The sequence below is a fragment of the Phasianus colchicus genome, chromosome Z, assembly GCF_987193195.1.
Source record: "Phasianus colchicus chromosome Z, bPhaCol1.hap1.1, whole genome shotgun sequence".
In the NCBI taxonomy this organism is placed as follows: domain Eukaryota; kingdom Metazoa; phylum Chordata; class Aves; order Galliformes; family Phasianidae; genus Phasianus; species Phasianus colchicus.
This window is the reverse complement of record NC_143476.1, coordinates 59431320-59447558: the sequence shown is the minus strand read 5'-3', so window position 1 is coordinate 59447558 and position 16239 is coordinate 59431320. Positions and strand designations below refer to the sequence as shown.

The 16239-nt window shown below is 37.0% G+C and overlaps 1 protein-coding gene across 6 annotated transcripts in view; it reads right to left on the bottom strand.

Annotated features, from left to right (window-relative positions):
* The window catches only part of BNC2 (basonuclin zinc finger protein 2), a 341707-nt gene that overhangs the window by 92957 nt on the left and 232511 nt on the right, over positions 1-16239 (bottom strand). For all 6 annotated transcript variants that reach the window (XM_090132613.1, XM_090132612.1, XM_031609950.2 and 3 more), the window contains one exon: positions 4659-4894. In XM_090132613.1, coding sequence (XP_089988739.1) covers positions 4659-4894 — 236 coding nt within the window. The remainder of the gene's footprint in view (positions 1-4658; positions 4895-16239) is intronic.

Below are 16239 nucleotides of genomic sequence, written 5' to 3'. Positions count from 1 at the left end.
TTGATGGGGTTGGGAAGGTTACTTCCACAAGGGAGACAGACTGCTCACCCAATTGTCACTCAGTGATGTCTGAGAGATTGGTATCTGTTCACCAGGCATTAGGTCTGGTGAGAGTCCAGAGAAAATATGCCAGGTCTTAATGTCTTTCAGCCATTACTGGCAAGGTTGTGACTCTGTTCAAATGTGAAAGGCAGTGTATCACATTACCTCTGCTGGCTTCAGGGTTCCTTCACTTCCTGCAGTCCATTAATACATCCACTGAATGAAGTAATAAATACTGCATTTTTCTCTGCCCAAACTGCGTTCTAATTTGCTGTTTAGAAACACTATTATTCAAAGCAAGAGTACAAATAAACCCACCCTGCAAAACTAATATACAACTAGAGAGAGGCATGGAATTTCTTTTGTTTTCTAGACTGGAGCAAACTGTGGGTTTTTCTTGAAAGTTCCTGAAAGCAGGTATCTTATCTGGTGGGAATAAAGGCTTCATTATAGCTCCTGAACAAGAAAAAAAAAAAAAAAGCTGGCAATACTAAAGAATACTAAAGTAAGTATTTTTGAGTGAACACATCAACCCTAAGATTTCTTACATCTCTTCCTCCAAATTTTCAGTTCAATGAAAATATCATAGTGTTTTAATACTCCCCGTTATGATTCAGGGCAAATTCTGCACTGATGTCTCAGGCCTTCGTGTGGAATGAAATTCTGGTTCCGTGCCAGTTTTGTAAATTTGCACTATGGTTGACTGGTAAACACCGGAACTTGAACGAGGATTAAATTTTATGTTACCTCTGTTAGTTCTTGCAGAAGCAACTTAGGATACATACAGTCTGCATGACTGTATATATTTCAGAGCACAAGCTCCCAAAGCTACAAACTTTTTTTTTTTTTTTTTTTTTTTTGAGCCAAACAGCTATATCCAGCATTTCTTTCATTATAACTTCAAGGTATCATTTCTCTTAGATTAGACAAAAAAAAAAAAAAATCTAGTCTACCACCTTATACTTCTCTAACTACAGTATTAAATACTTTTTTTCTTTTTCTGTGGAAGAGCTGAATCTGAAAACTTCCAAAATATTCTGTGAGGTTGTTTTGTTTTTACAACATGAGCTTCGTGGAACACCTTCTGCTTGATAATACCTGTCGTTTTCTTTAGTGTGCACTCTGATAGTGATACTAGCATTTCCTTTCTAATTTCTCTGCATTTCTCCTTCTATTTCCCCCTTCTCCTTCTATCAGATAGTTCAAAAGAACTACTTATTAAAGAAGCATTCTTTATTATCAGAGATTTGGTTATTTTTCTACAACTTTTCTCACAGTATTTTAAAAGGAGCAGATTCCCTTTCTTTGTGATATATTGAGCTTCCTAACCTCACTGCAAACCAAACACATTTTTGCCCAGAGAGATTGTGGAGTCCCCATCCCTGAAGATCTCCAAAAGCTGTTGGAGTATGGATGTGGGGAAACAGCTCTGTGTGACACTGCTTGAGCAGGGTGCAGTAGATGAACTTCAGAGGTCCCTTCCAGTCACTCAACCACTTCCTTGATATAGAGAGCTAAACTTAACAGGCAGGTTCAACTGTGCCTATAGTAGGTCTTCATCTGCCCACTAACACAATCCACAGCCACAAGCTAACCAACTCAATATGTGGTAAGATCAACAGCTGCCGTTTATTTCCACTGATAACTGTTCTCCTTTAACTGACATAATACCCAATATATTGATGCTGAGTGCAGTAATGATAAAATTCATGCCTTGAGGGCTATACTGTGAGTGAGTTTTAACCAGATAAGCTGAACTCTGGCCTAATGGTGTACTACTACAGGCCTTTACACCACTCAGGTACATAGATGACAGTCTGACTGTATAAACCTCTCTGTAATTATATTACAAGCCATTCTTGAATACATTAAGGTAATTACAACAGACAATTAAAATGAAATCAATATAGACCTGATTCCACAATTTTTAAAACAAGAAAAATACTTGTTTCAGTCTTCTTACCCAAAAGGAACACTAAAGTCTACGTTTATAATATGTTACCCCTAATAACTCACTGCATTTAATAAACTGTTTATTTTCTAATGTTATGTCCTACAAATGATGCCTTTTTTAACATGAATTCCTTTGCAAATCATATTTTTTCAACCATTTTGGTAAGCAATATTCAGAATCCTGGAAACTAAATACAATGCAATATTTATCAGTTTATGTATCCATCATTTATCTATCCAAATTAATATATCTTACATAATATTCATGTATACATATGCATGCATATATATCATACAACCAGCTATAGATATCTATCTACTTGTATAAATATTCCACATATATACTAACATGTAAGTTCTTAGAATCATAGAATTGTTCAGTATGGAAAAAGCCTGAAAAATCATCAAGTCCAACCGCAACCTAACCATCCTACCCTAACTCTAACAACCCTCTGCTAAATCATGTCCCTGAGCACCACATCCAAGCAGTTTTTAAACACATCCAGGGATGGTGACTCAACCACTTCCCTGGGGAGCCTATTCCAGTGCTTAACCAGCCTTTCTGTAAAGAAGTGTTTCCTAATATCCAACCTCAACTTACCCTGGTGCAACTTGAGGTCATTTTCCCTCATCCTGCTACCTGTCACCAGTGAGAAGAGACCGACCCCACCCTCACTGTAAGCACCTTTCAGATATTGAAAGAGAGCAATAAGGTCTCCCCTCAGCCTCCTCTTCCTCAGACTGAACAACCCCAGTTCCTTCAGTCTCTCCTCATAGGCCATATTCTCCAAGCCCTTCACACGCTTTTTTTGCCTTTCTTTGGACCTGCTCCAGCACCTCAATGTCCCTTCTATACTGAGCTGCCCACAACTGAACACAGTACTCAAGGTGAGGCCTCACCAATGCTGTGTACAGGGGCATGATTACTTCCCTCGTCCTGCTCACCACACCATTCCTGATACAAGCCAGGATGCCATTGGCCTTTTTGGCCACCTGGACACCCTCCTGGCTCATATTCAGCTGACTGTCCATCAGTACACCAAGGTCCCTTTCCATCAGGCTGTAGAGTACCTGTTCAGCTACTCTTCCCGAATCCTGTAGCCTGTTGCCTGGGCTTCTTGTTGTGACAAAAATGCAGGACCCGACACTTGGCCGTATTGAAACACGTACAAATTGCCTTGGCCCATCGATTCGGTCTGTCCAGGTCCCTCTATAGTGCCTTTCTCATCTTAGGCAGATCAACGCTCCCTCTCATCTTGGTGTCATCTGCTAACTTACTGAGAGTGCACTCAATCCCCTCATCAAGATCATTAATAACAATGTTAAATAGAAGTGGCCCCAGGACCAAGCCCTGGGGGACACCGCTCATGACCAGCTGCCAATTGGATTTAACTCCACTGACCACAACTCTTTGCGCATGGTCATCCAGCCACTGTTTCTGGCAACAGAACAAAAAAAAATATATTTGTAATGTACAAACGTATAACATTTAGCTTTTATAAAATAGATGCTGATGCCTGAGAGATTTCTAAAACATTAAAGAACTCCACTTTTGTATGTATCTTAATAATAGGATCTCATTACAATAATAATAGCCTTTTTATTGCTCTTTCTTTATGACTGCTCTACAGTTCAGAACACTTTTCTGAAAAATCTATCTATAGAGCATTTAAGAAAATACTCAAGAACACAGAATATTAAAGGTACTATTTATTTAGGTAGGGCTAATTATTTCTTTCACACAAAAGACAGGAAATTGAAGAAGAATTAAAAAATAGTCAGAATTCTTCAGTATGGAAATAAAAATTCCCATATTTTCTATATAACACCAAGCAAACTTTCATTGTCTAAGAAAGTAAAGACTTAATCAGAAACTAGAATTTTTAGTTTTTCACATACATTTACTTCAATAACTTGATGACTTCAAGAAGATGCAGAAATCTTATAGTCAGTAGTAACTAAGAGCTGTCAGAAATATGTAGTTTTACATTCTCTGTCAAATAGTCTTGTAAAATGTAATAATTCACTTCTGAATTCAAATGACTATTTGATTTTTCAGGTAAGCAACTAAGCATATTACTGGCCATATTCATAATGTAAGCTTGCCCCCTCTTTTTGTGTCCTTAAAATTTTGAGTTTTGTTTGCATAATTTACCTCAACTGGTCCACATGTAAAACATGATTTAAAGCTATCTTTTTAAGAAACTGACTTATAAATAGGATTTTCCTGTTGATAGCTCACCTTATAGGGCCACCTCTCAACAAAACTATGATTTTATTTGGTATTATGCTAAAGAAGAAAAAAGAAGGAAATAGTTTCATGATTATAATCTTGCTTTCTTAAATCGAACAGTAGCCCTTGAAAATGTGCCAGTTGCCTTAGATGACCAAGTCAGACTTGCAGTTAGCTAACCTCAGTATTCGAGGTATTTCCTACAATAAGCATAAGCAAGTACAGATGCACACTAGAGTACAACAGAGACTGTATATTTTTAGCTTAGGTAAAAATTGAATTTTTTAGTTTGCCAAAATCATTATTAGACTTCAACACAGCACACTAAATGTGCTTAATAATTTTCTCTTCTGTTGGGTGCACAGTCAATATTTCTGTGTAAAAAATGTCAATTAAAAGGTTTGTAAACACGCTTTATTTTATTTCCTACCTGAAGAATGTAGCCTCGAACATAGTCTCGAAGGGTCCAGCCTAAGCCATGTAGAATATGCAACACCTCCTCTTGCTTCAGTACACTGAAGAGTCGGTCAAGTAGTATCTTCAGTCTCACAGGCACAGCCTGGGTACCATAAAGCATCAGGCTGCTGATGTCAAACACAACGTTGGACTGCACGATCTCCACTTGGGTTGGGTGGTAGAGGTGCTGAGTACTAAGCTTGTCCAAGGCTGAAAGAAAAAGAATTAAATATAAGGAAAGAGATAATAGGAAAGCAAGAAAATAATCCCAAAGAATTATGTAACCACATCAGATAAAGTAGATTGCTTATTTTCTATAGAAAGATTCACCTGGATGATCCTTTACCACAGATACATCCAAAACAGTCCCATTCCAAGGGGCGTTAATTAACTTTTAACCACAGAGCAGAATGGTGTTCACCTGAGTCTCAGAGAGAATTGTAGAATCATAGAATTGCCTATGTTGAAAAGGACTATAGTGATCATCCAGTTTCAGTCCCCATGCTATGTGCAGGGTTACGAACCATCGGACCAGGCTGCCCAGAGCCACATCCAGCCTGGCCTTGAATGTCTCTAGGGATGGGGCATCCACAGTCATACTCATCAGTTTAAAAAATATATATGAAAAATTAATGATTAACTGAAGACCAACATTGGAACTGCAAAGAATTGACTGGGACCATAAAAGATTTCAGACTTATCTTCTGGAGTCGAAAAGAAAACAGGCCTCTTAAACGTGTTAAAAACTGAGACCTATGAGTTACCATGAATTCACTGCTATTTGATTCAGCTACTAAGTAGCACACATTGGTTTGTTTTTTTATTTAGTGCAAATTTTGTATTATTCACTGCAACATGACTAATTTTGTGATGAAGGGAGAGGAGGTTTGTAGGATGCAGGTAACTCTTAACCCCTTATGAAGTTAAACATTATGAAATTGTAAATGGCATTACATGCTATATTTTGTATCTGTTTACATTTAATTTCCTTTTCTATTTTAAGGAGCATGTTGCAGCACCTAAGCTTCTGACTGCTTTTTTAATTTTTTTTTTTAATTTTTTCTGAGCATTTAAAATAATCGAATAGGGACTTCTTCTCATGTACTTTGGTTTCTTTTTGGCTTTTGGTCACTGGAGAGTTCACGTACTCTTGATAAATTGCTTTCTTACATCCAGAGCGCAAAGGCCCTTATCATTTACTCGCTGGCTTCATTCAACACATTTACTCCAAGGAATACTTTGTCAAAGAGTTCTGGTTTCCTTATACTTCATTTCTTGCAACTGATTTGTCTGATCTTTCCTATTCTAGTGGTTAAGTCAACTTTGAATAAATAGCTTTAAATATTAATTTAACTTTCAAAAAAGATAAGGAATTGGCAAGCCTAGGGACTGCAGTCCTACGTCTCTCTACGGGACATTTATACTGCAGAATGTGAAGGATGGAATTATTCTTCCAAAAGGACTTCTCCAAAGCACTTCTGCTATATGGGATTCATGATATGGGAATGATTTATTTACAAGTTCTACTGAGTGGGATTAGATTGAAGCATAAACAGGGAAAATACTTTCTTACATTTTCTTTTACCTGTTTTTTTACTTTTTTTTTTTTTTTTTTTCTGGTAACTTGGTTACTTTGATACAACCGTAACAAATGTGTCTTTGAACTACTCAGTTAGAAAAATCCAGAAAATTAACTTTTTTGCCATGTAGATCGAGACGCTTGTATGCAGGTGTGTATGTAAAAGTAATTGACTAAGTTTGTTTCCTTTTATCATATGCCTACAGTGAGAAAAAGCAAGTTCTTTCCCCTAAAGAAGAAAAGTGGCTTGCTTAATTTCTTTAAGACGACAATTCTAGCTTGGCCCTTGTCAGAGTGCTGTCAAAATGTCTGGATCTAAAGACTACTGACTCGATCATAAAGCTAATAGCTAGAATGAGGTCACAAAACTCCGTGGACAATTTACCTGCTGCATGTAATGAGACCACTCTGAGAATAATGGCCTAAAAAAGATCAAGATGCTTTAGAAGAGAAGAAATAATAAAAAAAAGGTCCTTCCAATGACTGTATGTACTGGTTGAACAACAGACAGAAATTTTTACAAGATGTCCTGTACTACTCCATTTATCAAAAACATCTGTTTTCAAGTAATACTATCTATAGACATCTGATTCTCAAAAGGCGTACACACACAAAATAAGAACTAGTCATGTGTTGGATTAACATTCCAAGTGACAGTGAAATGATCTCCAATTTTGATTTGTGGCTTTATTCTGCACATTATGTAATAAACAAATAAAAGCAGTGCATTTTATTCTTTTAAAGGACAAGTCAGGGTATGCACTGAACTGTATAATTTACAATACAACAAAGCATATGTTTTTGCATGGGTGTGAACCAGAACACTTGCAAAATAAAGGCAGACCCCACGCTACAGGCAAAAAAAAAAAAAAAGAGAGAGAGAAGAAAAGTTTTATGTGAAGTGAAATAGTGAAATTAGATTCACTTGTGCCAAAAGGAGGAAGTTCTTATGGATCACTATTGAAAACTTTTGCACCTGGCAGGAGAATGCAATTTTTCACAATGATTTTTCTTTCTTCTTCTTTTATCATATGCTTACAGTGAAGAGATTGCTAAGGAAATAGCTGAGGTTTTATTCTGCAGTACTCCCGATTTCTTCTGCAGTATAATTAACAAAGTAATGACACCATTTTAGGAGGATTCAAGAGGACACTAGCTCCTTTAGATAAGAAACTAAAAAACAGAAAAAAGAAAAAAAGAGGACCTCCACTTCATTGCTCTTTCTGTAAGGACAAGAGTATTAACTTTAACTTTCTTGACAAATCTGAGAGTAGATAGTTGAATTCTGCTGTCCTGAATTATCCATCTAACTTCACATTTCCTCACCATTTTCTGTTCTAAATTATTGGTTTGATTCCTATATGAACAGTGCTGTGTTTCACAGGTGAACAAATTCAACATTATCTACAGCACTGTATGATTTCATAAGTGCTTAGGAGACTTCAAGATGAAACATGCTATGTAAAAGAATGAGCTTTATCATACCTGAAAAATGACATAAACAGAAATGTCCTTATTAAGAAGATATCACTGCTTGAGCATCATAAACCACACATTATAAGTCCCTTCCTGGTGCAGCATGAGCTATTACTCATGTTTAGGTTTTTAGTGTGCTTAAAATTTCACCCAGAAAAGTCTGAACATGTTTGTGACTTTTTCACTGCAACCTATGCAGTCTTCAGAAACTGACTATGATGGGTTCAGTGAAGTGCTTCAATTAAAGCAGCTGCCTTTCAACAGCCTAACAGTCTGATAGCTACTATATTAGTGTGAGCAGAAAGGTGTTCACAAACACAGGAAGAAAGGAAAAATCTTTTAATTTTGGGGGTAGCAGCCTAAAAAAACCTTGCTTTACCGCAGCAACTTTCAGTGAAGATGAACTACAAGTATATATATACATATACGTGTTTCAGAAATTTTAACTACTGAAAGAAAAGGGGGACAAAAAAGGCTAATAAAGAACTGGATATAGAAGACTGCCTTCAAAATCCAAAAATTACTAACTGCGTTATTAGTATAGGAATTAGGAATCTTTATTTCCTACTTTTCTCACCTAATTCTGAAGTATTGAAGATGCCCCATAACCCTTTTATGATCTGTATTAATCACAGGTTTTAGAAGATACCTGTCCATTTAGGATTTGGTTCAGGATTTTCCTCAGCCTCCTGCCATTCCTAGGTAAACACTTTTCTTTCTGCATTCAAGTATTAAACTCCTACTGTGATTTCATTGCTGCAGACAGCAATTTTAAGAAGCCACAGAAGACCCAATGAGATGTTCCTTGGTGCTACGTCCTTCTGCACGAACACATTTACATATTATTGCATGTGTGCACAATCTTCAGGCTATTTGTTGCCAAAGAAACAAGGGTAGACACTACCTGTATCTTGGTCTTAGTGCACTACTCTTGCTAATCCTGTTTTTGCAAACAGTACACAGCCAAATAACCCTAAGACCTAGAAGGAGTGAATATTCCTGTCTGCAGGGTTTCAATAAGCTTCAGTTTGTTATTGTTGGAGATTTCTACATAGGCACTCATGGTAGCTGAAATGAAAAGTATTATGTTTGCTGAGTGCAAAGTCCAGGTAGCAAAAGGCCAAACTAATCCAATTGCAAGATCAGCTTGCCTGCCATCCCCTTTTCAGAAATAGTTATCATAGAATGGTTTGGGTTGTATAAAGGAACAGAGGATACTGAGAACTACACATCACTTCACAGGAGTAATGTCTCAATTACTTTAAGCACCTGAGTTAGCTACCTGACTCAAACAAAAGCTTAACCTGAAATAAAACCAGAAGGGGGGGACTTACTTTACCATCTATATTTTACTGGAGTTTTGGGATGCTGTGCAATTTAAAGGAGATTAAGTAAAAAAAGATAAAGAAAGACTAAAGCATTTACAGAAAATAAAGACAAAATCTTTAATTTTATTAACACTATGACCAGTTCGTAGGCTGAGCTATGCAAACTGATCTAGGACCCTGTCTTTCAACAAGGTAATCCAAATTAAAAGCCAGTTTTGTTAAGTAAAAGAAATTTAAGTAGAAACTGATTAATTTTGTACTTTAAAGCTCTCATATTGTTTTTTGAGTATGTAAAGCAAAAGCATAATCTTTTGCCTTCACTGAGTATAAAAGGGTTTTAAATATTCTACTTTTGATGCAGCTGGAGTTGTTAATGCATATTCATCTTTCTATTTTTGTTAGATAAATATTTAGGTTTTCTGGGGAGGAATGAAAAGGTGTACTGAAAATCCTTATTCTCAGCTGATCTGCCTGGCTGTGTACCTCAGAACATCACGGAAGAGTGTCAGTATGTTATAATATACTGGTGGTCATTATTAACCTTACTACATTTCAGCTCCAAATCTGGCCTAAGCAATTTTCTCACTCTTGATTTTGTTGCATGCTCTCTAATTTACAAAGAAGGGACACAGTCTGAATGCAAACACACATATATAATTTTAATTTTAATAGTAATTTTAAAAACACCATCATATTTCCAAATTACTATGGTTCAAGGGTCAATGGGAAGATAAAGAAGATATTTTCTGTAGTCTGTTCCAAGAACAACCAAGCATTTCCTAGACATTTTTAATCTGAGTGAGTGGGCCACTTTCTTCATCAGCAGAAATCGAAATTGGTACAGATTAAATACATGATACCAACATACAAAAAAAAATCATAGTACTACAGCAGGAATATGGCATGCAGAATACAGTAAAATAGATATTGTACTGTTAACGGCGTTGCAGAGCACTGTAGTTTGCTGTTGGTTTTACTGGTGAACACAGACAGCTTTACATTTTTCAGAGTTCAGATTTTCTTCTTTTCATGCTACAAAGAAAAAAACAGCAAATCCTTTCAGGAAAAGATAGTAGGCTATGATCGACCGAATGCTGGAGAGACACTACTGCAGTCATTATAGGTGGTCTAAGTTAGCCTCCCTTAGGATGTAGATTTAATACCACCTGCAACATGGTGTATTGCGGTATATTTTATAGGTTAAAAAAAAAAAAAAAAAAAGTTCCTCAGAAATGTGCTTAGAAGATGACCAAAGTGAAAAAAACTTCCCAGTGCCCACTGAATGGTTGAAACATTTTTACTATGTAGGAAATTATCCCATTCATCCCTTGGCACAAGCACAAAGAGGGGGTACACTAACATCTATAAGCGTGGATGAACATCCTGCTCTGTCTGGATGTAAGCACCAGTTACAACATGGCATCCATTGGTGATTCCAGTTTACTCTATCTTCATTCCCTTCACAATTTTATCCACACTGAAGATGAAAATTCACTAAGTTTCAAGAGATGACGGAAGGTGAGGAAATAGCACATATTCACAGGCAAAAACATTTCCTTCTACCTTGTACTGTATTTAAAAGCTAAAAATGGAAAACATTTGGTAAATGCATTTAGTCTCTGACAGAGGAACACATATGTGATCTCCTAATTTACAGCTTGCATGTACAGATGTTCACACTTAATAAAAGGACACTTAATTGCATTTTAAAATTAAACATGTGTTGATAATAGGTATTTCAAACCCAAACAACACAGCAACTGAACTGATAAATGTCTTCATGCCTCACCACGTCTTATGCTCTAACAACATTTTTATAACAGATCAAAAAAACAAAAACCCAGCGCTTCAGTTGCATGTACACAAAATAAATGTTATTAAAAAAGGTTTGAATGAAATCTTTCATTAATTTTTCTGCCTATGATCTGATTCCAAGTTGAAACACTTAGATTGTTGCTCAGTTTATGTAGCCAAAAGCGGAACCACAGTTTGTTCACAGACATTGCTTGCCGTCTGCAATTTTTTTTTATCCCTTTGCAAAACTTTGAACCCCATCCAGCTTTGACACACTGCCTCTTCAGTTAATAACTATCAAGTTTCCCCTTGTCTCCTGTCTACTTTTCTTTGAGGCAATTGCGCACTCAGCACCCCGAGATAATAACACACATCTATAAGATAAAAGCAATGGCATTAATGTAATTGTCTGCCTTTCTCTCTTTAGCCTAATCTTTTTTTCCCTTCAGTTTTGACTGCCTCTGTGACACCTGTTTTTGTCTCCTCTGATCCTACGACAGGTTTTCCGCTGACAAGGTTTTTGCCTGACAGAGATTCTGCCAGACAAGAACATAATAAAATATGAAGAACTGCTTGTCAGAGTTCCTGCCAATGCTCACATGAAATAGGAGGAAAAAAAATCCTTTTTTTTTTTTTTTTAAAGGGGCCCTGTTCTGGTCGCTTTTGTCACGTAGGGAAAACAGCCTCCCTGGCCAACTCCTGCAAGCCAAACAGGTGTTTTCTTTTATTTTTTCTTCCTATATAAAAACAAAAAATAATAACAACAACAAAAAAGAACAGCAAGAACAACAAACCACCCCACAACAATTCCTCCTAATTTCTTCCTGCAAAATGAAAGTTAGATCTAACTCTGTGTAGTTGCATCTATATTGGAAAACCATTTTAAAGACTCAGAATTGACCCTCAAATAAAAAAGGTAGCAGTCTCCTCCTTGTTGATAACTAATGTGTTCTAACGCCTTCAAAGGAACAAGCAATAAAGATTTTCATTCTGAGTTCCCAGAAAAACATCTGGGCTACTAGACACTACCTGATAGGTCACACTGCATAAAAGAAGACACCTGACTATGGGGACCACGATAAGGAAGATGAGACACAGCCTCTTCTCTTCTGCAGGACTTGCAGTCCTCTGTCAGAGTGCACATTTCTGCATGTGTGAAGGAAGACTTCAGAACTGATGATTACCCTTACACAGATGAATTACTGGAGGGTCCCAGCATACAGCTGCTCTTTTGTGTGTCAGTATCATCCATTGTCTCTGCTAGAGACAGTAACTCTGACCTTCACTCTGCTGGCCATACCCTCCAGACATCACACTGCAACTGCACTCCATGGGTCCAAAACCCCTCCTTACTGTGGGTAAACAAGGCTGTGACCTTCATTCCCTAACTAAGCTATACCTTAGGTGTGTCTTCTGCATGACCCTCACATTCTGGTCTCCAATGCTGCCTCTGACTTCACCTTCTTGTTCATGACTGGAGCCTTTGTATGAATCCTTGAGCTGACTTGTTCCCTCAACCATGTCTCGGGCTAGGATACACTCTACTAGCAGTACCTGGTTTTACACACTGTGATCAGATTCTGGGTATTGGGTCCACTGGTACAGGCATGATCACTGTTGCAGTTTTCTGGGCTTCCAGTTCAGATCCCCTTGCTGGACAGCCCAGTTCTTGATGCTCCTTGAAACATGGACTGACAGTGTACTACTATTACCTTGGCTAGCCTTTACATTTGATCTTTCCTATCTCTTAGTCTTGAAACTCCAATGCTTCCTTCCTATCAGGCATTAACACCTTCATAAGGATCTCTGCTTATTAATAGTGGAATTGGGGCCAACATGTATTTTAACTGGACTAACAGCATTTGGTTGACACACTGTATACAGTGTGACAGCAGCACATTCGGTGTCCTGGATTGGTGATCTGGAATTGGAGGATTTCCATCTTAATACAAACTCCAACTTACATTGTCTTATTCACAGGCTTATAGAAAAGTATGTTAGAAGTATGTTGAAAAGTTGGAAAGGATTTATGGAGGTTGCTTGATGCAGCATCTCATTGAAAAGAAAATCTTAAATTAGTTTATCTAGGGCTCTGTCAGCTTGAATGACCTACATGTACAATAAGAGATATTCTACCACTTCTCCAGGCTGATATTCACATCCTTGGAATACAAGGTTCATACAGCTAGTTCTGCCACTGATAATACAAATCTTACTCACCACAGCCCCTCAATGAAATAACACATTTGTGAAGAACAGCAATAAAATTCAAGTATCTCACAAATTCAAACCATTTCACAAATCTCCTGTTAATACAATTCAGAAAATTTGATTGTAACAATTAGACCACAATAAGAGAGGTCTTTGGAACTCATATTATACATTTCTTGTATAACCTTTTCTAAAACCAAGAAAGAAATGGAATAGCAAAGTAATATATAAGGGTGCTACAGACAAATTTCTTCCTAGGAAGTAAAAAAGTTTATTTCCACTGAGTTTCACATTTGCACAACAAAAATCTGAGGTAAAGTTACCAATGGAATTACCATTACTTAGTAGCATCTGAAAGCAGTATGAATTTTTTATTCTTGCAGTCAGATTCCATTTTAACCTTGTGAAGCTATGTGAAATGGAATAGTAAGGTTTGTTTCACTTAGAACTCTTCCAATTTGTGTTCTGCTTAACCTAGTGAACTCTAGTTAATTAAGATGTTCCTATAAACAATTAAGCTTCTTGTAGGATCGTTAAGAAGATATAAAAATTTATGATGTAATAAAGTGTAATAAAATGATATAGTGGTTAGCACATCACTGTAGTTCATATGCAGTAGCATAGTGTTAAAGGAGGCAAGTATGCAGGTACCATCACCTAAATATGCTGGAGACTTGTGGATGCATGTCAGAGAAACAATGTCACCACTGCTGCCCCAGAAATCTGCTTGTGATTTGTACCCTCGGGTGGCACAGGATTTATGCTGCTCATGTGAGAATCAAATAGCCAGCTCCAGACACTTTTTCCTTCCTATACTGATGCTACGCCATGTAGTGAACTTCCCATCATGACATTTAATGGGATAAGATCAAATGTTCCACTGACTGTTTTTCCAAGAAGCTATCTCTGCTATTTATAGAATTTATGGGATTTCAAGTGCTGATAAAAATCACTCTTTCTTTTGCTTTTGCTCTATTTTGCATATAACAAGTCTATTTTTTTCCTTAACAGATTCTCTACTTTGGAAGAGAGGACAAGATATCCAAGACATTTCCTAGCATTTTATCCCATGTTATTTGGTTCAAAAAAAAAAAAAAGAGAGAGATGAAGCCTTCTCTGTAAAAAGTCATTTCAGGTAATCACTGAATGATAGTATCTTGCTCTTCTGTGACACCCTCAGTCTAACCTTTTTTGGACATTTTAAAGCTAGTCTAGGTAGCTAAAAGCTATAAAATGGCCTTGTACATACTTCAGAGACAGGAAGATTGAGGTGCTGGCAAGCAAGAGTTGCAAAAGTAAGTCAACAATGGCAATGGATAAAGAAGACTTAAACAATAAAGATTGTGTTCTCAGTTTATGTAACCAGAAACAGAATTGGCAAGTACAGAGAAAATTTATATCTTTAATGATCAGATTTCTGATTTCATTCTCAAAACACCATTCTCTTGTGCAAAGAAGTTATTCTTGCCCAAAACGTTGAGTCTATCTGAATTACTTAGTACATGCATGAAATAAATATTATCCCCCACAAAAGAGAGAACAAAAGCAGAAATAATGACAATTCTTTTTTAACTATTACAGAGCATTGCTTATTTTTATAGACACTTTTTTGGTAAAGTATACCTACAGCAAGGTGGCAAGGACAGGTATGCAGAGCAAGAGGGCAGGATGCCCTCCAGGATGCCCGGGGATTCCCAGCCATAGAATTCAGCCTTTGTACAAAAAGTCTTTCTACAGGTACATATGTATTGTGTGACATGCAGACATGGAATACAGCATTGTGGCATTCCAAAAAGGGGCTGAGAAAAGTTACCTTCAAATCAGTTACCAACGAAAAGCAATCTGACTGGCACGGTGTTGGTTGAAAATAAGAGTTCCCAATGTGCGTCTGATGGCTTTCATCCCAGTTCCAAAAGACTACAAATATCACTAATGACTTAAAAGATTTTCATAAGATAAAATGTTCGAAGTGAGAAAGGACTTCACTTTGGGATGTGAATATGGTACAGTCTAGCAAGAAAGAATACTGTGCTACAGAATGGGTCAATTCTGCTTAGGGCTTACCAAGCTCTCAGGCAGTCCTTACTCGATGGCCTAAAGTCTGTTTGGGGCTAAGGTCATCTAACAGTGTCCAAGGGACATTAGCATTTTCAAACCCAGGACCATGTACCAGAAGATTCATGGGAGAAAGATCTAATCTCTTCCTGACTGATTAAAGAATCAAGATTTCCTGAGAGTGGCAGGGAAGAAGAGAAAAAAGATTTTAATCTGAATGGACTCTGAAAGAAATCCAAGGAGATGAGTGTCAACATATGTGTTTCAGGGACTGTGGTTTTCTCCCAAGGAAAGCCCTCCTCAGCACCTGAGGATGCTGAATTTGTACAAGGAATAAACCCCTGACAATATAGATATGTATGCATACATTGAATGGAAAAATGGAAAAGAAAGCTTTATTACTTGATCTTGGAGCAACTATTTCCTTTCTGTTACTTATGACTAATAGATCTTTGAAATAATGCATTTTTTCTTCGATGCCCTAATGCCTGGTTATTTTCTTTTGTTTTTACCTCAGCTTGTCTTGCATTAAGAGTCATCTCAGAGTAACCTAAGGAAAACCCTACACTACATCATTCTTACCAGTGTAGCAGACTTTAAAACCAGATTTGTGGATCCCAGTGCCCCCAGGATAATAGAGAGCATCTTCTCAGAGCTTCACTGACCACTTTGGGAATTGCTGCTGAATGGAAGAAAAAGGGAAGGCACAAGCTGGAGGAGGGACTCAGAGAAAGTGTTTACCAGTAATGAACTAGGTAAACTTCTTGGAATAAACTGAGTAATGAAATATACATCTCACTCTTCAGGGTCAGGAGGAAGCTAATACAGATGGGTCAAAAGGATTTTGTTAGTAAAGCACAAGAAAAGACAGACAAGACCTAAAATAGTTTTGCTTATAAAGCCATGAAGAGTTAGCCTTTCTTATCAATTAATTAAGATATTATATCAATTAATTAATATTATATCAATTAATTAATATTATATCAATTAATTAAGATATTTGCCAAAAATGTCTATGTAAAACCCCCCAAGGTTGCAACTTTATGTTCTCAGGTCATATTAAAGCATTTTATAGAATTAACTTAAGCTGAAAACAAAGCAAAAAGTATGCT